We start from the raw sequence: 24,186 nt of genomic DNA on the forward strand, positions 1-24,186 counted from the left end.
CTAATATGAGTTGTGGCGTTTATATTTCAAACGCCGCTAAAGCCTATTCATAGGAAACGATGCCGTTTTACTCTAATGTATATTGAAGTTTTATGGCGTTTTCTAAAAAACGCGCTATTTCTATATATTGCGGCGTTTATGTATAAACGCCGCTAATACGTGAATATTTTATAAAATTGATCAAAATTTAAAACTATATATATTTAGAATTTCTTTTAAATTATATCTAAATAATGTTCTTGTGATGTACAAAATATATATTTCAATCTTCAATATATTAGGTTTAGTACAAATTGCAAGAATATCATAAAATTCTAAATATTGGTTCAGTCTTCAATAATAATATACCTTAAATTTTACACCTCAAAATATAAACTTACACTCTAATTAAACCCTAACTATAGTTAAAATTTTATTTTGATTTAATACACATTTTAAAATACATATTATGTATGCATATAAATTAATTAAATAAAAACATGATGCTATTTATTATATCAAAATTAATTAAATATTTTACAAGAGCTAGATCAAATTACAGTTCATGTACACAATTGCACACTAAACCACTTTTCATATAAATATTTATATATTTTTAAAATAATAATTTATATATATTTATTTATATACATTTATCTTATACATTAAAATCCAAAATTATACTCTAAATTTAAAACCCTAAACTTCAGACTCTAAACCCTAAACCTTAGACCACAAACACAAAACCCCTAACCCCAAACGTTAAACCCCAAAATCATTCGGTAACCCCTAAACCAACCATAACTCCTAGACCATAAAGCCCAAACTATAAAGTGTACTTTAAAAACTGTTAACCCTAAACCATAATATTCGTAGACATATTTTTTGGAATTCGTGTGGCCAATGTTAGTGTAGTACAAATTAAAACACACATGTATATATGTATATATGTTTATATTCTTATATTAAATAATATGAGTATATACAAAATAGCTTGAATCTTAGTAAAATCCAAATGTTCTTCAGTTAATTTCTAGCTAGCTAATAGTATCATTTCCTTAAACCCTTAACGTTCCTAAACTTACACCCTAAATATATATTATAAACTTAATATATATTAGAAGTTTAATATATATATATAACAAGGGACAAAAGTAATTCAAATAGAATCTTAATGCTTACCAAAACTCTAAAATAAATTAATTTTTTATCATTAATCATAACCTCTAATCCCTAATAGCATAACCCCTAAAACATATATATATACCTATTATTTAAAATAATAATTTATATTTATCTTATTTAGATTTATATTATAAAAAAATTCAAAATACACAAGTTAAGTAGTTTATCATATTTACCTCTAAATTCCAAACTCCAAATCTCAAATCCTAAACTCTAGGCCCTAAACACTAAACCATAACCCATAAACTAAATTACTTTTTTGCGGTGTTTTTCCAAAAGCGCCGCTAAAAACCTCTACCTATAGCGGCGTTTTCCCAAAAGCTCCACTAAAACATCGGCCTATAGCAGCGTTTTCACAAAAGCGCCGCTAAAAACCTCTACCTATAGCGGCGTTTTTCCAGAAGCGCCGCTAAAACCTTGACCTATAGCGGCGTTTTTGCAAAAGCACCGTTAAAACCTCTACCTATAGCAGCGTTTTTCCAGAAGCGCCGCTAAAACCTCGACCTATAGCGGCGTTTTTCCAAAATCATCGCTATTGTTCAGTTTTTAGCGGCGTCCCAAAAACACCGCTATTGCCCAGTTTTTAGCGGCGTTTTGATCAAAAACGCTGCAAATATTAGCGTAGTCGATCTGGACGATAGTCGGTCGAAGGCTGCGTCAAAATAAACTGTGATCCTTTCCCTTCTATATATTTGTTGAGTATTTTCAGCTGGTTGAAGAGTAAATCTTTTCTCCTCTATTGCATCCAGTTCTACCATATAGTTCCGAGTTTGTTTTGCTATTTCGATTCCTGTTATATGTCTTCTTTCATATAATAACTTATTTCTGCTGAACCAGATTAACCAAAGACCACAACAAAAGAGCCGGATCTGCTCATCTGTTCTTTTATCAAAGACCTAGGTAAACCATTGCCACATATTCAGATTATTATGGCCTAAAACCCATGCTAGTCTTAACTGATTCCAAACTTCGATTGTAGATGGACATTGTTGAAAAATATGAGTGTTGTCCTATTCTCCTTGGCGAAATCTAGGACATTGGGCATTCACCACAACCCTCTTGAGCCTAAGGTTGACAAGAGATGGAATGAAGTTCCAAGATATTCTCCAAACTGTAATTTGAATTTTTAAGAGGATGTATAATTTCCATAGTTTTCTGTAGAAATTTCTAATTTCGGTCTGTAAAATAATAGTATTAGAATCCAAGCAAATTTCATGTAATAGTTTGTAGGCACTCCTAACGGAGAACTCCCTTGTCAACTCCCCTCTCCATACTTAAAAATCTTTGTGTGCTGTCTCCGCTAGCAGAATCTTCAGAATTTTTTCTGCTACATCTATTCAGAAGGTATTCCTTAAGACCTCTGTTTTCCAGCTTCTATTAGTGGCTTCGATTAAATCTAAAACTAACTTAATATTATCATTGTTGTCTTGGTTCGGTATTCTATCTGCTTCATTTCCTGATATCCATAAATCATCCCAAACAGATATTTGATCCCCTCTCCCAACCCTCCACTATAATCCTTTCTCTAGAAGCCCTCTTGCAGCCCAGACACTTTTCTAGGTAAGCAAAGGTAAATTTCCTAACCGAGCCTTGTAGAAATTAGAATTAGGATAATATTTTACCTTCAAAATGCGGGCTAATAATGAATTTGGGGAATTGATAAGATGCCACCCCTGTTTTGCTAAAAGGGCAACATTAAACTTCACAAGATTTCGAAACCCAAGGCCACCATCTTCTTTTAATAAGCATAAATCTTTCCAAGCGCAGCAATACTAGAATTTAATTATTATGACCTCCAATTCAGCACATAGAGTTTGAGGAAGTAGAAAACAAGCCATCGTATAAGTTGGGATAGATTGGAGTATAGCTTTAATAAAAACTTCATTTCCTCCTTAGGAGAGATATCGTATACTTCAATTGTCAATTCGTTGTTTAAATCTATCCTTCAAATTTTGAAATGACGACCTCTTTTTCCTTCCCACCATATTAGGAAGCCCTAGATATCTTTCTAGATTAGTTGACCTTCTTACTCCAACTATGTTTGAAACTGCAACCCTTTTCCCTTCTTGTGTATTTGAACTGAAAAATACAGTCGATTTATCATAATTAACACATTGACCTGAGCTCCTCTCATACTCATTCAAAACCTGTTTTAGTGACTGTGCCCCCATTTCAGTAGCTTCTGCAAATAAGATACAGTTATCTGCAAAGAGTAAATGAGAGATGGTTGGCCTACTTCGACTAACTTTAACTCATTTTATAATGTTTCTTGTTCTCGCCAGCCGCATTAGACTCGAAAGCCCTTCCCCACAAAGTAAAAACAAAAATGGACTTAAAGGGTCCCCTTGTCTAAGACCTCTAGATGGAAGAAAATTTTCTCCTACATTTCTGTTGAAAACTACAAAATATGATACTGTAAACACACAATTCATTAATGAACTAACCCATCATGGGTCAAATCCCATTTTCTTCATTACCTCATTCACAAAGCTCCATTCAACCCTATCATATGCCTTACTCATGTCTAGTTTCACAGTCATAAACCCTTTTTTTTTCCTGCTTTCTTGTGCTTTAAAGTGTGCAGAACTTTATAAGCTAGTAACACGTTATCGAAAATCAGTCTTCCTGAAATAAAAGCATTTTGTGTTGAATCAATGCATTCATGAATCACTGCCCGAAGCTGTTCAGCAATGACCTTAGCTATCAATTTATAAATCACATTGCATAAGCTAATTGGCCTAAATTGAGTAATACTGGAAGGATTTAGAATTTTTCGGATTAGCACAATATTTGTTTTGTTGATCGAGCATAATTACATACTTTCATTTAATCTTTGAAGGCAAAAAGTAGATACATCCTCCCCAATGATCGGCCAACATTTTTGATAGAATAAGGCTAGAAAACCATCATCTCCAGGTGCTTTTGTAAGACCTAATCCTGATAGAGCTTCTCTTATTTCCTCATTGGTGTATCTTGTCTTTAATTTCTCATTATCTTCCTCAAAAATGCATCTGTCAATTCCGAACAAGATTTTAAAGAAGGTATCTTGTCTTCCTGCTGAAAATAATTTCAGAAAATACGATCTAGCAATTTCTTCCATCTCTTTAACCTCCTCTGTCTCTATGTCGTCTTCAAACTGCATCTTGTGAATAAAATTACACTTTTTTCTTTGGGTCGTCTGCTTATGAAAAAAAGCTGTATTTTTGTCTCCAAGTTTCAACCAATTTATTCGGGCCTTCTACTCTCAGTAGCAGTCATCCTTTTCAATCTCAAAATTCAAATTAATCTTTGTATCACTAAGCTCTGCCAAATTTTCATCACTTCTATCAGATTCTAGTAACGTTGCCAGCTTTGATGTTAGGACCTCTGTTTTCATTTTTTTGCACCGTCAAATTTGGTTTGCCCAACTCGTTAAACCTCTTTTGATATCATCTAGCTTGCTGAAAAGATCACTTCCTGTATTTTCCCAATACATCTAACTTCTTTAAAAAATGTTTCCTCCAAAACCCACCTGGCCTCAAACTTAAAGTTTTTTTGAATCAACCTTCCAACTCTGTGCTCTGTACTAATAAGAAGTGGACAATGGTCCGAGAATGAATGGGGGAGATGTTTAATTTGAAAATTTGGGAATAAAGAAATCCATTCTTCCGTAGCTATACCCCTATCCAACCTCTCTCGAATGTTCGTTTCTGGGAGGTTCCCTATTTCCCAAGTAAACCAACTACCTGAATAACCCACATCCACCAAGCTACAATCTGTTAACTTCTTTCAAAAAGCTTCCATTCTTCTCTCATCTCTAGGTAGACCTCCTTTCTTCTCAAAGCCATATAAGATCTCATTAAAGTCCCTATAAACCAGCCATGGATACTCTTCGTTATTACTTAATCGTCTCAACAAATTCCATGAATCATCCCTATCATGTGTGTAAGTAGAACCATAGAAACCTGTAAATCTCCACTTCTTCTGATCACCTACATCCTCAATAATCACATCAATATGTCGATTAGAAAAACTTTGGAGCATTATATTAGCATCCCCTCGCCATGCTAAACTTAGTCCCCCTCTAGAACCAACCGAATCAACATCAATACCAAAATGAAACCCGCAACTCCGCCGAACTTTTTTCATTTGATACTTATTAATTTTTATCTCCATAAAGAAGACCACTTGGGGATAATGTAACTTCAGCCTATGTCGAAGTCTCGTGGATTCCCCAGACCACGGACGTTACAACTTAAGATTTTCATTGCGGTCAGTCGGCTTGCCTCTTGACAGCTGCCGATAATAAATGAGTAACTTCAGACATTCTCCGATTTCTTCCCTCATGGTACTGCTTTCTTCAATGTACCCTCTAGGCCTCTTTTTCCCCTCCTCTCCTATAATCACCTCATTCTCCAGATCATGATCCATTGCCGTTTGAATTTGACCACCCAATGTTTCGTCATTCTGTAGGCTTGGGTGAACCTTTTTTCCTTCTAAATTGAATCTTAAGATAGGGTCAATATTTGTATCACAGCCAAAACTTCTAACATCTCCCCATCTACTGTTTCCTCTGGGATCTGCATTAAGACCGCTCACAACTCCTCCTTCCTCCTTTAACCAAACACTACTCATTGTTTGGGCTCTTTTTGTCTGTGCACGTAAAGTCAGATCCCAGCCCATGTTAGCAATTTCTGCCCCTAGCTCCATCTTGGTTGTACAAAAGGAATCACTATGACATAGACAGCCACAATAGAAGCAAAAAAGGGGTCAATCTTTCATACTTGAATCTGACATAAGAGCATTTGCCACTAAACATGATTTGTTTTTTTCCTTTTTAGAGGGCGACGAATATCAATTTGAACTCGTATCCACATAAAATTTCTATTCTCTTTCCCGAAACTCGAGCCATCGTACTCCAGAAGACTTCCTATAAAATTTCCCAATTATGTAGCCAAATTTTCAGAATAATAACCCATGGGAATATCATGAACTTGTACCCAGAAGGGAGTTAGGGTTAAAGGGACTTTTAATGGATCCTCTCCCCTTTGCAACTTATGCAAAATTAAAAGATGATTATTAAACGTCCAAGGGGATCCCTTTAAAACCCTTTCCATATCCATGATGTGATAAAATTGAATATATATATTTTTTAAATGGAGTCTTAAATATTAAATATCCAATACACTATTAATGTCATTGAATTAAATTAATTTATTTGGATTTATATTAATTTACCTTTACTTTAAAGAATAATTTTTAATTTATATATTTATTGTAATACAAAATTATAATTTTAAAAATTAAATATTTATATTAGTTTATTATTATTTTCTAAATATTAGTATTGTTGAAATGCTATAAAATGTAATTGATACATAAAGCGAATCCGTGAATCATTAAAAATTGCCTTAGTTGTATATAAATTATTTTAATAAATTATGAGTTTTTAGTAAAAAATATTATTTTAATTTCATTTATTTAAATTAATATGTGCAAAACTTAAAATATAAAATTATTTAGCATTCTGAAAAATTGACTTATTATTAAATAATTGATTAAAAATACTTACTGCTAATACTTATTGTAAATAAAGTTATAATATGGTAAATTATTTACGAATTATTTACAAAATGATTTTAATAGATACATAGAATGAACTCATGGGTATGTAAAGTAGTTTAATATATGTTAAAGACGCAATCATTCAACTAAATGATTTCTTTGATAGTAATTTTCTCAAGTTGTTTATCTTAAAATTAAATCATTCAACTTACACATCTTCTTCTAATTATTTCAATTACCCTTTAATCCGGTGGGCGGAATAACATACTACGTAGATATGGGAGAAATTTTAATTTGGTCAACCCAAGCAATCTAAGTTTATCACTCAACCTCAAACATCCATCTCCATTTCATAAAATTAATTAATTAAATTTTCAACCAAAATCTTTTTATTTATTTATTTTTGATTTAATTACTTAGTGTTATTTGAATTTTTAATCCATTCGTATTCAATAGTTTAGTTTGAATTTGAGACATAAATTTAATATACAAAACAAAATTTATCAATTCTATTAATTGAAAATTTTAAATCATTTAATTAATTATTCAATCCTTTTAATATTCATGAAAATGTTTGACTAATTGAAATTTATATATATATATTTGTTATGTTGGTAATGTATTTTTTATTTCATAAATAATCTTAAAAATTTACAAGTATCTCTATTTTTAAAAAATTATTAATTTTTAAATATTTTATTATACCCTTATAATACTTTCAATTAAATTCAAAATTGTATTAAATCGAATTGTATATGTATTTTCTCGATTTGCCATAACTAAACAATTGACAAGAGCAACATTAACTAAGGCTTCAATCATACTTACAAAAAATAGATATAATTTCGATTAATGAATGGATCAGTCTCAATTGTACAAATAAATTTGTGTTAAATAATGATTTGTAAAATTTAGAGACAATGATAATATAATTTTTATTATTTAGTTCTTAATTAATTTAAACTCTTTTTTTGAAAATTTGTTTTTAATTAATTATTATTTATTTTATAATATTTTAAATGTTTTATAATATTTACTAAATAAAATATTATTTTTAAAATTTTAAATATATATTTTTAAAAACGTTTGAATAAAAAATATTATAAAACATTTAAAATATTATAAAAATAATAAATAATTTAAAAACAAATTTTTAAAAAATGTTTGAATAAAAATATTATAAAACATTTAAAATATTATAAAACAAATAATAAACACTTTAAAAAATAAATAATAAACAAATAAAAAATAAAAAAGGACAAAGAATCTGATAGCGCCAAATTGTTTGGCAAAGAATCTGATAGCGCCAAATTGTTTGGCTCTACCAGAAAAAGAAAAATTTGTTTTAAACCCCTTTTTTTCAATATTTATAGTATTTTTTAATATTTATACAAGTGGCGCCATTTTACATGGCTCCATCAAAAAATTGATTTTTTTATTCCAATTGCTCACGTGGCATGTTGGTAGTACCAAACACTTTGACTGCACTAACTTTTATTTTAGATTTTAAGTTATTTACATATTTTATAAAAAAATAGATTATGTATATAATTAATTAATTTTTTTAATTAGTTTTATAGAAAATCTCGTATCCTTGCTTGGTCCTGTCGGAACCTAAAAAAATGACAATATCCATAAATACATAAAAAGGCTAAACTATGCTATGGATCCTGTATGCTTTATAAATTTATAATTTAGTTCTTATACTTTTATTTTTAGGAATTTAGTCTCTTTAGTTTTTAGATTTCAAAAATTAGATCCAACTGTAAACATCTATGTGACATTTTGAAAAAAAAACTCACTTGGTAGCAATGTAACTAAAAAATAATGTTGTAATGAACCTAAATTTAACAAAATCTGAAAAGTAGAATGACTAAATTCCTAGAAATAAAAGTATAGGGATTAAATTCTAAATTTATAAACTGAACAGGGACCTATAGATTATTTTAACCTAAATAAAATAAATAAGTACCAAAAAATCTACATCTTTTATTTATTTCAAAAACAACAAAAAAAAAGGCAAAGATATTTTTTCTCTTACGTCTTCCTCTCTATTCTTTTTCTTTTTCCTTCAAAATAAAAATAAAAATTACAGTTTCAGAGAGGAAGAAAAAGCAGAATAATTTATAAAAAGAAATACTAATAAAATATTCATTTGTTGAAAATATAGTAAAATTGGGAGATAAACTATACATATTATAAGATTATAAAATGTTTCGAAAATTTCTTAATTTAACAGGAGTGCAGGAAAATGGGAGCGACAGCAACATGTACGAGAGAATTGAAACATATGCAGCAGAAGAGGAAATTATGCGTACAGATAATAATAATAATAAGGTGCAACAAAAATTGGCAAAAGACGAGGATGATATTGTAAATGTTAAAAATATAAGGGACGATACGAGGAAATATGTTGTGGCTTGTGCCATTTTTGCCTCTCTCAATTCTGTGCTTCTTGGCTACGGTTTGTGTCTTCACCATTTCTTTCTCTCGCTCTCTCTCTCTCTTATTTTCAATTTCTTTTTGCAAGATTTATTTTTTAAATTTGATTTAAAATTGTTGTCTTGGTTTTATCTGTTTAATTAGAAAAATCCAGTTATTTTTTAAATATTTGATTAAGGATAGATTTAGATAGACAATTGAGTACGGTTCAATTAACTTACTTTTTGTTTCACGCTTCAATATCTAACCCCATCGCCATAGTTATTTTTACGCTAACCATTCCAGATATCAATACAGAATTTGGAGATTTGTTCATAAATGGATGATGGTTCTTGTTTTCTTTTCACTTTTTGTCAAATTCTATAAAAGGTCATTATTTTTAATCTAACCTCACTGCTATAATTTAATTATTTTTTATTTTATATTTTAAAATGTGTATTTTCGATCTTAAAATCAACTTTTTTCTTTTAATTCTGTCAAATTAGACAAATATTATAATTTTTTCCTTTTCTACTTACGTGTAATTTTGTCTGATTGTGTAGAAAATATCAAATTGTATACATTTAAAAACATTTAGCCTATGAACTGAAAATATAACTTTAGAAAAGCGTAGGAGTAGATCAAAAGGGTAGCTGCTTGGCCCCCGAAAGTGGTAAATTTCCCTTGTAGCCTCTTCAGACTTTAAGAAATTATATGTTAACATAATGGTAAATTTACACTCTAACCCTCAAAAATTTATGATTCATCTATGATTTCATAAACTAATTTTCTGACTAGATTTATAAACTAAATCTGAAAAAATTCAAAATAGAAGGGCCTTTTGTAGAATCTGATCAATATAGTTTCACACTCTTCCAACTCTAACACTCATATCTCAAGTATACATTGATATCGATATCTGAAAATATCAATATAATCCTCTAAAAATCTTTACAAAACCAATCACATACTCATATCCAACACTACACCCGAATTCAAATGTCCTACATATATGCAACCCTTTTCCTATTTTCTTTGAACAAAAAACATATTTACTAATATATATGATTTTAATTTGAGATGTGTTGATGTTGTAACCTTGTTGACAGATGTGGGTGTTATGAGTGGAGCAATTATATTCATCCAACAAGATTTAAAGATAACAGAGACCCAACAAGAAATCCTTGTCGGAATTTTAAGCATTGTTTCACTTTTGGGTAGTTTAGCTGGTGGCAAAACATCAGACACCATTGGTAGGAAATGGACCATGGCCTTAGCCTGCATTGTTTTTCAGTCAGGTACAGCTATTATGGCCTTGGCACCATCTTATCAAATACTCATGATAGGTAGACTCTTAGCTGGAATCGGGATCGGTTTCGGCATCATGATCGCCCCGGTATACATTGCCGAGATATCCCCTTCCATCGCTCGAGGTTCCCTTACTTCCTTCCCTGAGATCTTTATCAACCTAGGGATTCTCCTCGGATACATCTCGAATTACGTATTTTCGGGGCTTCCGGTACATTCAAATTGGCGAATCATGCTCGGTGTGGGGATCGCTCCCTCGGTTTTCCTTGGATTCGCCTTGTTCATAATCCCTGAATCCCCTCGATGGCTCGTGATGCAAAACCGAATCGAGGAAGCAAGGACCGTGCTCTTGAAGACGTATGATGATACAAAAGAAGTAGACCAAAGGTTAGCCGAAATACAAATAACCGCTAGGATTGCGAATGCGGAAAAGTACAAAGAGAAAGCCGTATGGCTCGAGATATTAAACCCGAGTCCCGCCATTAAACGGATGTTGATCACCGGTTGTGGAATCCAATGCTTCCAACAGATCTCGGGTATCGATGCGACCGTGTATTATAGTCCGACAATCTTTAAAGATGCTGGCATAGAAGGGAACACTGAACTTCTTGCAGCAACAGTTGCTGTTGGGTTCACTAAAACAATGTTCATTTTAGTTGCAATATTTCTCATTGACAAATTAGGTAGAAAACCTTTGCTTTATATAAGCACAATAGGGATGACAATCAGCTTATTTTGTTTGAGCTTCACTTTGACATTTCTCGGGGACCAACGGTTCGGGATCGGTCTCGCAATCCTCTTCGTTTGCTGGAATGTAGCTTTCTTCTCGGTCGGGATTGGACCGATATGTTGGGTGGTTTCGTCCGAGATATTCCCTCTACGGCTTCGAGCTCAAGCATCCGGTCTTGGAGCGGTGGGTAGTAGGGTTAGTAGTGGTGTCATTTGCATGTCGTTCCTAACGTTGTCTCGTGCCATCACGGTGGGAGGGACGTTCTTCGTGTTCTCGGTGATTTCGGCTCTATCCGTCGTGTTCGTTCACACGTGCGTGCCTGAAACGAAAGGGAAATCATTGGAACAAATCGAAATGTTGTTTCAAAAGGGAAGTGAATTGCAAGTTGGTGGGGAGATTGAGATGGGAGATGCAGAATGTTTGGTGCAGAGACAATGAAATTTTTTATTAAGCCATTAAATTTGTTATTAGTTCTTATAGATTGGGATAATCGCAAAAAGAATTCCTACACAATTTTCAATTTTTCCAATTTAATACCTGTATTTTTGTTCCTGCATCATTTTCATACCTTGATCTAAATTTCCCACGTGGCATTGTGGTCAGAAAAGGCTAGACTTGTATAAAATTTCCCCTTTTCATTTTTTATTATTTTTATAGCAATAAAATTTAATTTTTATTAACTCTATTTGTGTTTATCGTCCCAAGTGTAGTTTGGGTTTTAGTCGCACTAATCACGTTGTTATTAGAGCTTTGCCCTCTTTTTATAATTCACCAAAAAGAAATCATGGAACTTCAATTTGTAAATAGTCTAACTCAAAGTAACTATTTGGTATTATCCTTTCTATTGGCTTCAAAGCCGACTTTACGAAATCTTTGTCCGATCTTTCCACGGGTTTAATTTTTATATTATTCATATAAAATATGGGTAAATTACACTATTAATCATTTAATTATGGATAAATTTTATTTTGATCACTTATTTCACTAATGTTTTGAAAATTGTTTCTTTGTCACATGACACTTTTTTATATGGTACAATAACAATTTTAGTCCTTGAATTTTATATTTCCTATCAGTTTGACCCTTATTTTATATAAAATTTATTTAAAAAAACTCAAAATTTATTTAAAAATAATAAATTATACATAAAAATTCTAGAAATATAAAATCTTGAATATGTTGTTTTGAAAAACTAATATGTATGGAAATAAATAAAATTATCATTCAATAAAATTCAATAACAAATAAAAAACGAAACAAAAAAAATCATTACATACTTCCTAGTGTTTTTCAAACTAAAGTAGTAATATCGTCAAGTTGAGTTTCAAACCCTTGAAGAACAAGAACTTATAGTATAGAGACTTGTGAAATTAACTTTGATGCGTTATTTTAGTAAAACAAATACAAAATATACCACAAAATTTTCCTTTTCAAAATCAATTCAAAATTTTAAATTTATTTAAATTAATTTTCAAAACCCAAATTGTAAAAATAAATTATATTATGATTTTTGCTTACTATTTATTTTTCTATGTTTTTAAATAATGAATATTGGATATTTTTTATAGAGAATTTCAATTTTCTCTCAATTTATCCATTTTTAATTTTTATCTACTTTTATTTAATATTTAATTTTTATAATTTTATAAATTTTTAAAAGAATTTTAATTTTTTATAGTTTTATTTATGATTAAGGTCAAATTAATAAAAATATAAAAATTAAGTACTAATATTATTATTATACCAATTAAAAAGACACCTTTAATAATCAAAAGATAAATAATTTTTAAAAATATTAGCCATCACTTCTAAGTTAAGTTATCAAAATGAAAATTTAATCGTAGTCTTGTGATTAATGTTGTAGTTTACCGTTATTAAAACCTTACTCATGGGCCTGAATCGTAATCCGGGTCCAAACCTATCCGGTTTCCTATTTTTTCAACGAAGCTTCACTCCTGAACTAACAAAGAAAAACATAACCAAAAAAACGAAGCTTAACACATAACAATGGATCAAATCCAGCACAACTTCATCACTGTAAGAGGTCTAAAATTTCACGTTGCAGAGCTCGGTGAAGGTAAAAAATGGGTTCCACTTCGATTTGATTTTTCTCCACTTCTTTTGCCATATTCATCGACTTTTTTTAATCGAATAATTTTGGGTTTTTTAATTTCATCTTCAGGTTCTAACGTGGTACTCTTCTTACATGGATTCCCTGAGATATGGTATACATGGCGACACCAAATGGTAGCTTTAGCGAATGCTGGGTTCCGTACTCTTGCACCCGATTACAGAGGTTACGGACTCTCCGACATACCACCCGAACCCGAAAAGACAACCTTTGCCGACCTCGTTGCCGACCTTGTTGCTATGTTAGATCACCTGGGAATTAATAAGGTTCGAATGAGTTAGGGTTTATAAACTTGTGTATGCACACCATGTTGCTGTTGTTTGCTTGAGTGAAAATGTGCATCATTGGTTCTTTACCTTTCGTTGCTTTGTTTTATGTTTATGTGCGTAGGTTTTCGTTGTTGCAAAGGATTTTGGGGTCAGGCCTGCTTATCTGTTAACTCTGCTTCATCCCCATCGAGTGTCGTGTGTTGTAACATTGGGTGTCCCACATGTTCCTTTGGAACCTCGGAAGTATCGAGAGTCTCTCCCGGAAGGCTTCTACATTTCAAGATGGAATGTATGTTTTGGATTACTTATTGTTGAAATGTACTGTTTTTATTTGGTTTGGATTTCCTGCAGGAACCTGGACGAGCGGAGGCTGATTTTGGACGATTCGATGCTAAAACCGTTGTGAGGAACATCTACATACTGTTCTCAAGAAGTGAAATACCAATCGCAGATGAAAAACAGGAGATCATGGATATGGTGGATGCTTCTGTTCCTCTTCCACCTTGGTTCACTGAGGAAGATCTCGCAACATACGGAGCTTTATACGAGAAATCCGGATTCAAGACTGCATTACAAGTTCCATATAGGTATGGCGTTGTTCCTAACAAAAACCAGTGATATATTTCGAGCATTACATGGTCCTTTTGTCATTATGGATATGAAATAGCAGCAGCTCGACCATACCATCAGCCTATATAGAATCATTTAGAATGCAATGCTTTTAAGTATTAACCACACTACGATTGCAAGTTTCAAACTAGTCAAGTTTTAGTTTCGATTTATGCTTTTTGTAGGTCATAGCAGCAGCAGATCGTCCATACCATCAGCATATAGAATTGTGTAGAATGCAATGCTTATAAGTATTAACCACACTACGATTGCAAGTTTCTGTAAACTAGTTGTGTCTTAGTTCCGGTTAATGCTTTTTGTAGGTCATTCGATGAAGACTTTGGGATAACAGATCCAATAGTTAAAGTTCCGGCGTTACTGATAATGGGTTGCAAAGATTATGTCTTGAAATTTCCTGGGATGGAAGAATACATAAAGTTTGGGAAGGCAAAAGAACTTGTACCTAATTTGGATATAATATATTTGCCTGAAGGAACCCACTTTGTTCAAGAGCAATCACCCGAGCTCGTGAACGAGCTAATTCTGGACTTCCTCCGGAGTCATATGTGATAGTGTGCCGTGTCTGAGATTTGAATGGTGTTTGTATGGATATGAAACACAGTTACTGTAATGTAATTAGGGGACAACAGGCTATGTGTATGGTTTTATTGACTGGAATAAATCAGAGACCCACTGATAGTGGAGACCCTAAATGCAGTATATCATTAATTTTTAGATGAATTTGATTCTCCTCGTTTGTTGTTTATTTTTATTTATACGCTGAAGTAATTGGATTATGTCCTCTGTTTATTGCATGCAAGATCAAAGAGTATTTTTATTGTTAAGAGCAAAAATGACTGATGCAATAATGTTGACATGCAAGTACTAATTCAAGCAAAAGTGGAGGGACTAAATTAAACATGAGGATTTTAATACATCACCACTCAATAATAAAAATGGATGAAATTTACTCGTATAATGATTAATTTATCTGGGAAAAAGTTGCGATTCTACTTCTAATATAGAGGTAACTATGGCATTTTTACCACCTACAATTCTACATGTTTATATTATTTGTTTTATTTTTTCAAATTTGATAAATATTTCAGTGTTAGTTTTCAATTGTAGCTCAAACTTTTGCTTATTTGCATTTTATTTAGGCATAATGAGTTTTTTTCACTCTTAAACTATGAAAAAAAAAACAATTTAGCCTTTAAATTCTTTTTTCATCTTTTTTTAACCTTCAAACTATTGTATTTGGTCAAAATACTTATACTTGAAGTTAACTTATGGTGTGGCATTTATGTATACAATTTTAAAAATATGAAAAAAATATTATTTTCTCTTTTAGAGTTTAAACTTTTGCTTAATTTTAAAAATATATTTAATTTTATTGTTTTTCTTCATGTGCAGATCAGATTTGTAGAGAAGATAGGATGAATCCTTGAAATTATAAAATTCAAATATGTAGGATGGTACGGTTGAAAACAGAAAAGAAGAACAATCGCAGAAACTGTAGGAGAAGTTTGTGCAACAACTGATTTCTTTTTCATGACTGACTCACCCTCCTTACACCCGAATATAAAATGCTCCGTTTAACTAAAACCATGTTGCGCACCATTTCATTTAACTTAGCTTCAAAACGCACCGCTTCCCCTTGTTCCATTTCGACCCATAACAAGTACCTCCTACTCGAAAGGATTCTTCACCTCAAGGATCAATATGAGGGAAGACATCCTTGAGCTGCTGAAATGATTCCTAAGTGGTATACTCTGGAAAATAATTCGCCCATTCCACTAACACTTCGGTGACAGCAGCCTTACCCTGCTTCACCATCCTCCTATCCAGAATCCTAATAGGTTCCTTACCCCAAGTTCCATGAACATTGACTATTGGTAAATTAGCTTGGACAGGTGCTACTCCCACATGTTTTTTGAATTGAGAAACATGGAAGGTGGGGTGCACACGAGAACCTTGGTGTAGCTAAAGTTTGTAAGCCACCTTCCCAACTTTGCCATCCACCCTAAAATGACCAAAAGAACTTAGGGGCTAGTTTCCAGTTCAACACTTTTCTCACTGAATACTGTCGATATGGCTGAAGCTTCAAGTAGACAAGATCCCCTACATCAAACTGTCTCTCTGTCTTGTGCTTATCTGCTTGCTATTTCATTCTGTCCTGAGCTCTTTCAAGTGAAATTGTAACAGTTTCCTCACGGCCTCACGTTGTTGCAGACTTCTATCCACAGCTACCAGGGATGCCCCAGCCAAATATGGCATGTGATGAGAGGGAGCTTGGTCGTACAATGCCTCATAAGGGGTGATTTGGATGTCCAAGTGGAAGATGGAGTTGTACCACCACTCAGCCAATAGAAGCCAACTCTGCCAGTCTTGTGGCCTCTCCCCAGACATACATCTCAAATATCCTTCAAGGCATCTATTCAAGACTTCAGTGAATCTGGCATACCATGTAATTTATAGATATTGTCCATGAATTCTTGAGCTACAACAACAACAATAAAAGGGTGTGCCAGGGAAAAAAAATAAAAAATAACCATACTTAGTAAGGCGATCAACCACCACAAAAATAACACTCTTACCTCTTGAACAAGAGAGTCCTTCTATGAAGTCCATAAAAATGGATGACCAAGCCCTCTCTGGTCTGGGCAGAGGCTGCAATAGTCCTGTGGAAGCAACCTTTTCTGATTTACACTTCTTAACATGTGAAACATTCTCTCACCATCTCTTAACATCATTGGTTAAACCCTTCCAATATAAAAGACTAATCAGCCTGCTTTTCATTGCATGTACCCCTGAATGACCACCCATAGCACTAGCATGAAAATGTTGGATTCAATCTGGCCTCAACTGAATCCTATGGTGTTGGCTATATGGTGGTCACCACTAAAGAAAGGGTGGGTTAAACTCAAAACGGATGGAGTTGTGTCTTACTTTAGCAATTGTACTTTGGTGGGAGGCGTGTTTAGAGATGTTGATACGAGATGGTTGTGTGGGTTTTCACTGGCGGTTGTTAAGAAAACAATTTTTCGCGCTGAAGCACGTACCATGCTTGAAGGATTTCGCATAGCATGGGAGAAAGGATTCAGGCAATTAGAACTAGAATACGATAATGCACTTCTAGTTGAGACTTTGCTAGCTGGTAGAGTTACCAATAGTAGTTTGGTAGAGTTACGTTTAATTAATTGCATTTTCAGACGAACTTGGAAGATAAGACGTCGTCATATTCCAAAGAATCAAAATGCGATTGCTAATCAAATGGCTAAGTACATAAATAATGGTACACCGAATTTATTGTTATTTATAGATCCACCAAGTTTACTACAAAGAGTTTTACAGTTTGAGAATAATGCTTTTACACGGATTTAATTATTTCAAAGTAATCACTTAGTATTGTTTTTTTCCACCAAAAAACTTAATTTAATTTTTTATAGACTATTAATTTTTATCACAAATGCCACGTGAGCACTAAGATGCCATGCTAGTAAGTTATCAGAAAAGTTCATTTTTTTCCATCCAATTAGGTAATTTGACCACACATGATAATTTGAGGGTCAAAAAAGGCATGGAAAAAAAATTTAAGGGCTAAAATGAAATTTTTATATAGTTCGAGGGTGAAAAAAGTCATTTAACCTTTTTATTTATCGAACATCCCTTTCTAATTTTTAAAGTGATAAAATTTATAAACAAGAGTAATAAAGCCAAAGGAAAACACAACAATCATTAAAAATCGTAAGGAATAAATTCTGTGGGGGTGCATATCGTATCCCAATCTTTTTAGTATATATCTTATCAATCAAGCTTTCGAGCCTCGCAGCGCCCAATTAGCTTCACTGCCGACTCGTGGCATGCCGCGGCCGCTGCCACCACCACTACTTCCGCTTATTCTCGACTGAACATCGGCCATGAAGTTAGCTCCACACATCACCCCTTCACTATCGATTCTAGGCATTGCCTTCATTTGGCTCTTTGGATGCTCAAAACTCATCAATCCTTGCTCACTATAGAACATACATCCTACATTTTTAAAAAAAAATCAAGCTTTAAATCTCAATTACTTTAATAGTTGCAATTGATCTATTAATAATATTATAGAAGTGAAGAGATTAAATTATGCTGTAGAGTGATTAAACATCAAATTTTAACATAGTATAAGGACTAAATTTACAATTTGACTTAAAAGAGTAATAAAATTTGAGATTTAATCTTTATATTTTAAAATTAAAATTCAATCATTTTATTTTTCATAAAAATCCTAATTTAATCATTATTGTAGTCGGTAGTTTCTGTCAAAATTTATGAACTTAACATATTTATTTCCGATCAAACAAATACCAGCCTAATCAAAATTTCAAGTTAACAAATTTAGATAGAAAATACATACAATTTTAAGGACTGGGTTGAGATTTTTAAATAGAAAAAAGTAGGAGGACTTGATTCCTTTTTAACTTTTTAAATATAAGAACCAAATGTTAAATTTTATCTAAGTACAGGGACTACAAAGCATACTTTAACAAAAGAACACATACCAGCAGGAAATGGTGCAAACGATTTGGCACAGCTTTCTTTTATAACCTTTAAATCATCTGAAACAACCACAGATCCATCAGCTGCAACTCCCCAAAAGAGTTCAACCCCTCCATCTGCACTCTACATCACATTAAATAAACATAAAATTAAACCCGAGATACAAAAAGCGAATACGAATGAACCAATTGACTCAACTTCGAATTTTAATTTCGAGTTAAATCTTTACCACTGCAGCAAACACTGTTCGAGCTTTGGCATCGTAGATGACGAACCCATAGCTACCTTCAATGTGGTTGAGAACTTGATGTGGTGGGTATGGACCACGGTCCCTAAGGGTCCTATATGCCTCAATGATGAACATTGCTTCATTGGTGCCTCTTGATAGACCATATTGCCTTAAGAGGCTACATAGATTGTTCAAATTACCCATGAATATGCAATGCATTTCATCCACTCCACAAAACAACCTGCAATTTCAATCATAAAACATTAAACAAAAGAAAAAGGGCTTCCTTCTTTTTTTTTTAATGTATTGTTGAAGTATTTAGGTTAAATTATAGTTTAGTCCCTCTGTTATACTCAAATATAAGATTTAAATTTTATACTTTAGTTTACGATAATTTTAATACCTTTATTTTTGTAATGTCATTAATGAATCATAGATCCCCTAATAATTTGATCCCTTACTCAAATGGGTTACTTTCATATTAGATCCCTCCATAAAATTTAAACTCAATTTAATGGAAACACTTTCTAACATGAAAATTTAGTTTTGACCCTTTTAAAAACTTCCTTTAATACAAAATTTCTAACTTTGTACATGCAAAGGTTGAGCCCCAAATTAGGGGCGAACCTAGGGGTTAACAAGGCCGTAGTCCCTTAAATGAGAAACTTCATGTTTATCCCTTTAATAAAATAAATTTAATTTGATTAAAATAGTATAACTCGATTTAAATTTAAAATTTTTTTCTAACTTGGCCCTATTAAAAATATAAACATAGTAGAGGGATGAAAACCATAATTTAACTGAGAGTATGATTACCTTTTATAAGTGGAGGAAGGATTGTGGGGTGGAACATAAGCCAAAGAAGCTGAAGATCCGAACCGCATTGAAAAAGCGTTGGTGGGATTTGAACAGACAAAACCATTAAGGATTTCAAAGGGAAGCTTAGGCTTCATTGATGAAGTGAGTGAAGCTGGACTATGCAGCTCTTGGGGTGGATTCACTAACCCTTTGCTAAATATCGCCAACATATTTCCTTTGAAGAAATTTGATCTTCTAAAACGAGATTTCAAAAGAAAAAAAACCAAATATAAAAATGCAGGTATATAGCTTTGAAGGTCTGAAAGAATAATCAAATTGAAGAACGCCGAATAAGGTGACTATATATAAAATGTTGAGGGAGAGAGATGATGACGTGGAAACCTTATCCAATGTCAATAGATGTATGATTTGGTTACACGTTTTTTCTCGACAAGATCTTCGATATATGTACCCAATTTTCTTCTTTAATGTTGGAAGTAGGAAAGAGATTGAGTGGGTTTCTATTAAATGGTCTAATTTCACTTTTAGCCCTTCTTGAAACTTTAGTGATCTAATTTTAATCCGTTTTAGCTCTTTTGGGTAAAAAAACCTGTCCAATCCCTCTCACTTTCAAATTTGAGAAAATTAGTACCTATCAAAAAATCGAGCATTGTAATTTGGTCCCTGTAAATTTTGAAAGTGAGCAATTAAGGATAATTAATCATGGTGTTAATATCTTTCGTCAATTGCATATAATTTCGATTAGTATAATAACAAATTTAGCTCTTGATATTTACATATTTTGTTAATTTAGTCTTAATTCTAAAAAAATTAACTTCAACGTTTACAGATTCAGCCTCAACAAATTAACAAAAATATATCGTGACAAATTTATAAAATGTATAAATTATGAGAACTAAATTTGTTATTATACCAATAAAATTTATATAGAATTGAAAGAAAAATATTATGGCCATAATTATAATTAAATGGCACGAGTATTAAAGATAATATAAACAATGACTTAGAAGTTTGACTTGTGAATATTTAATTATGCATTTTCTTATTTGATTGAAACTCTGTGTTTTAATGTAGTTTTCAGATTAAGAAACGATAGTCGGTGATGAATCAAGGTTAGTTAATAAATTAATCCTTAAAACTCACGATTCCAACTCTTATTTAATTATTAAATTATTTTTTACATCTTTTATCAATTTTATTATTATTTAATTAAATTTTACTCTTAAAAAATCTGATGACTATTTTTCTAATAGAAATACTAACTAAAATATTAAAATTTTAAACATGACATGTGCATAATAATCTATATGTACATTATGCTATTCTTTTGAATAAAAATCGAATAATCATGCTACTAATTCAACAACATGATCGATTCGTCTTGTTTAATTAAATAAATATTAAAAATTAATTTAATTAATTTTTAACTCGATTCCCAAATTAACTAATTTAGTGTCTCTTTAAATTAATATCCCAATTAATTTTTAATTAAATTAATTCAATTGATAGATTTAATCTAATTTAAATAAATATGGATATCATATTTCATATTTCAATGTGGGAAAATAATTATATTTTTGCTCAAATGTGAAAGTGAGAATAAAAGTTAAATATATAAATAATATAATATAATTTAGAGGCTAAATTAATAAACGGTGAGGAAGTGAGGGTGAACTGAGTCAGCACATCGTTTCTGCCGCTGACTTTCAAAACTGTCGGAAATGATAAGATCATCCAATATTCGACGTCTTCACTTTATAATAACATCAACCATTTTCTTTATTTTTATTTTTATCTTTATTTCCATTACCATTTTAATTTCATTTTATTCATAAATATATAACTTTAAAGATAAAATTTGTTTGAAATCATTTTTTTCTTTTATAATTAAGCTATTTTATATCATATAAAGATTAAACCTTTTGAAAATCATATTTTCCTTTTAATAATATTATTTTGGTTATGAATATTTTATTAAGTGAATGTCTATCATGGTCAAGATAAAATTTTAATGTACTTTAAATTCTAATAGCTATTAGAATTAAATCTCTACTTCTTTTAAATTTCTTATGTCTATAAAATAGAGATTTTGATAAAGCATTGTAAATCGTCTATTTAATCAATAAAGTATATTCTTTATTGCTTTCATATTTTTTTCTTTTTTCTTTATTCTCTTCATCTCTCATTATTTTATAACACGTTATCAGCGCGATGATTTTCTATTTTTTTTTTCAAAATCTTTCGAAGTCGCCCCACGAATCAAATTCATTTTCACCTTAAACTTTCTCCCTTACAACTTCATCTTCAAGATGTTGAAAGATTCAATCTCAAAATAGATTGTGGTTCTTATTCCCGATCTTTGGTTTATAATTGTACAAGCATAGGTAAAGAATAGATTTGTCAAGGTGATGACGATGATATTAAAGATCTTTACGTATATTTTACTATATTTTATTTATTATATCATGTTATTATAATTGGAGACTAATTATGACAACATGAATAGATAGATTCTAATTTAAAATCCACGCATGTTTGCGATGGTGATTATGAAACAAAGAATTTATTGGGACGTTTATAAGTTCATCCTAGTAAATCAATTACATTCCCCGAAATGAATGTAAATATAAAGAAAATAAAAGATATACCCATGGACCACTAAAAGTGAGAATATAGTAATAAATAAGAGAACAATAAGAGTTCTCAAGCTAAATTTTCAAAGGGTAAAGAGAACTTATGTTATCAATATGATATGAAAGATTACTAGCCACATATGTAGCGTATGCCAAAATATTTTATTTATGTTAATGTTCTTTGAGGAATGATATGAAAATGTAGTAATGAATTCTATTATTACAGATAGAAAATATTTATCTTATTTGGTATTGAAACAAACAAATATTATTCCAATATTTGATAGTACAAAATTAGTTAAAAGCTCGAGAAGAGCTAATATATCACTATCCAAAAAGCACAAAATTTGTGATGGTTAATGCATTACTTTTAAAAGTTATTTGTAATGGATCTCATATTGAGATTGTAAATGAGGAAAATATTATATTTCATATGAATAAAAAAGGGGGATTGGGTTATTAATTTATATTTATTTTATAATCTTTGTGATATTCTTTTGTCATCATCCATATTAAAGGGTTGAAAACAACTATTTGACTGTGAAAGATATACTTATGAACAATAAAATGTGATAATTCTATCTAAAGCTTATTATGGTTGGATGAACCTAAAGTTGCAAGTTTTTTTTAAAAACTGTTAGTATAACTCTACAGTATTCAAAATAATTTATCAATTAAAATTACGTGGTAAAATATTATTGCTGAGAACTTGTAAGAGAGAAAACTTATGTATGAAAAGTCATTAGTTATGTAATTGTTGTACATCTGAAAAATAAGATCCACTCTTAAAGTTTGCTATTAATAGATTTTTGGGCATTTGAAGATTTTGGCATTTCCCTGAAGCGAATACTGCATATAATTATTTGGAAATTATATTTGTTGACTTGGTGGCATTATAGACTTTACATTGATTTAGACATTTCTAGTAGTAAATGTCATAATAGTACTCATATGTGAATACAAATTAAAAGGAATATAATAAAATTATCAATTTGTTACAATTTAGTACAATTGAAATACATGTTAAAGTAAATCAGAAGTTTACTAATACAAATGTGTTTACTACTTGGCATGACCAGTTAGATCATCTTAGATCGTATATGATGCGAAAATTAATTGAGAATTCATACAGACATCTATTAAAGAACTAGAAGATTATTTAATTTAAATAATTCTCATTTGTTGCTTGTTCTCAATAAAAAATGGTTATCAGAAACTCACTAGCTAAAGTTGAGATTTAATATCTTGCATTTCTGAAATGAATGGTTTTGATATTATATGATTTTCGTAGATGCATCTACAAAATAATCATATGCGTTATCAACTTGCAACCTGCCATTTGCAAGATTGCTCGTTTAAATGATTAATTTCAAATTATGCAACTAAAACAATTCGTCTTGCTAATGTTGGTGAGTTTACATCCCAAGTTTTCAATGATTATTGCATGTCAATTGGGATAAAAGTTGAACATCTTGTAGCTCATGTTCACACACAAAATGATTTAGCTGAATTGTTTATCAAATGCCTCCAACTAATAGCTAAATCATTACTTATGAGAAAAAAATTTCTATTTCAGCATCAGATTGTATTGATTTACATGTTGTACGCATTAAGCCAATAAATTATAAACATTCCTCATTACAATTGATTTTTAGTCAAGAGCCAAATATTTCCCATCTTACAATTTTTGGATGTGCGGTATATGTTCCAATTGCTCCACCACTACGCACAAAGATAGGTCATCATAAAAGATTAGGAATCTATATTTATATGAGTCTCCTTATAAT

The 24,186-nt window shown here is 31.3% G+C and overlaps 3 protein-coding genes across 3 annotated transcripts; 2 read left to right on the top strand and 1 right to left on the bottom strand.

Annotated features, from left to right (window-relative positions):
• The first annotated feature begins 8,731 nt into the window (after window positions 1-8,731).
• LOC108455097 (probable polyol transporter 4) lies at window positions 8,732-11,605 on the top strand. The gene is made up of 2 exons (XM_017753708.2): window positions 8,732-9,172; window positions 10,239-11,605. The coding sequence occupies exons 1-2, from the start codon at window positions 8,920-8,922 to the stop codon at window positions 11,603-11,605; spliced, it is 1,620 nt and encodes a 539-aa protein (XP_017609197.1). The 5' UTR covers window positions 8,732-8,919.
• Window positions 11,606-13,047: 1,442 nt separating this feature from the next.
• On the top strand, window positions 13,048-14,917 carry LOC108454402 (uncharacterized). The gene is made up of 5 exons (XM_017752852.2): window positions 13,048-13,244; window positions 13,350-13,564; window positions 13,689-13,856; window positions 13,919-14,154; window positions 14,500-14,917. The coding sequence occupies exons 1-5, from the start codon at window positions 13,175-13,177 to the stop codon at window positions 14,744-14,746; spliced, it is 936 nt and encodes a 311-aa protein (XP_017608341.1). The 5' UTR covers window positions 13,048-13,174; the 3' UTR covers window positions 14,747-14,917.
• Window positions 14,918-17,768: 2,851 nt separating this feature from the next.
• LOC108454825 (stem-specific protein TSJT1-like) lies at window positions 17,769-20,179 on the bottom strand. The gene is made up of 4 exons (XM_017753410.2): window positions 19,764-20,179; window positions 18,948-19,188; window positions 18,721-18,841; window positions 17,769-18,208 (listed from the first exon to the last, which is right to left on the bottom strand). The coding sequence occupies exons 1-4, from the start codon at window positions 19,973-19,975 to the stop codon at window positions 17,988-17,990; spliced, it is 795 nt and encodes a 264-aa protein (XP_017608899.1). The 5' UTR covers window positions 19,976-20,179; the 3' UTR covers window positions 17,769-17,987.
• Window positions 20,180-24,186: the final 4,007 nt, after the last annotated feature.

The sequence above is a fragment of the Gossypium arboreum genome, chromosome 9 (genome assembly GCF_025698485.1).
Source record: "Gossypium arboreum isolate Shixiya-1 chromosome 9, ASM2569848v2, whole genome shotgun sequence".
NCBI lineage: Eukaryota > Viridiplantae > Streptophyta > Magnoliopsida > Malvales > Malvaceae > Gossypium > Gossypium arboreum.

What these genes read in the sequence shown, in the direction of transcription:
- LOC108455097 (XM_017753708.2), top strand. Translation starts at nt 8,920, where the DNA reads ATGTTTCGAAAATTTCTTAATTTAACAGGAGTGCAGGAAAATGGGAGC. An exon ending in TTCTGTGCTTCTTGGCTACG is followed by an intron (nt 9,173 to 10,238) that starts GTTTGTGTCTTC and finishes CCTTGTTGACAG; the next exon opens with ATGTGGGTGTTATGAGTGGA.
- LOC108454402 (XM_017752852.2), top strand. Translation starts at nt 13,175, where the DNA reads ATGGATCAAATCCAGCACAACTTCATCACTGTAAGAGGTCTAAAATTT. An exon ending in ATCACCTGGGAATTAATAAG is followed by an intron (nt 13,565 to 13,688) that starts GTTCGAATGAGT and finishes TTATGTGCGTAG; the next exon opens with GTTTTCGTTGTTGCAAAGGA. An exon ending in TCTACATTTCAAGATGGAAT is followed by an intron (nt 13,857 to 13,918) that starts GTATGTTTTGGA and finishes GATTTCCTGCAG; the next exon opens with GAACCTGGACGAGCGGAGGC.
- LOC108454825 (XM_017753410.2), bottom strand. Translation starts at nt 19,975, where the DNA reads ATGTTGGCGATATTTAGCAAAGGGTTAGTGAATCCACCCCAAGAGCTG. An exon ending in GAACAGTGTTTGCTGCAGTG is followed by an intron (nt 18,842 to 18,947) that starts GTAAAGATTTAA and finishes AATGTGATGTAG; the next exon opens with AGTGCAGATGGAGGGGTTGA. An exon ending in GTTTGCACCATTTCCTGCTG is followed by an intron (nt 18,209 to 18,720) that starts GTATGTGTTCTT and finishes TTAAAAATGTAG; the next exon opens with GATGTATGTTCTATAGTGAG.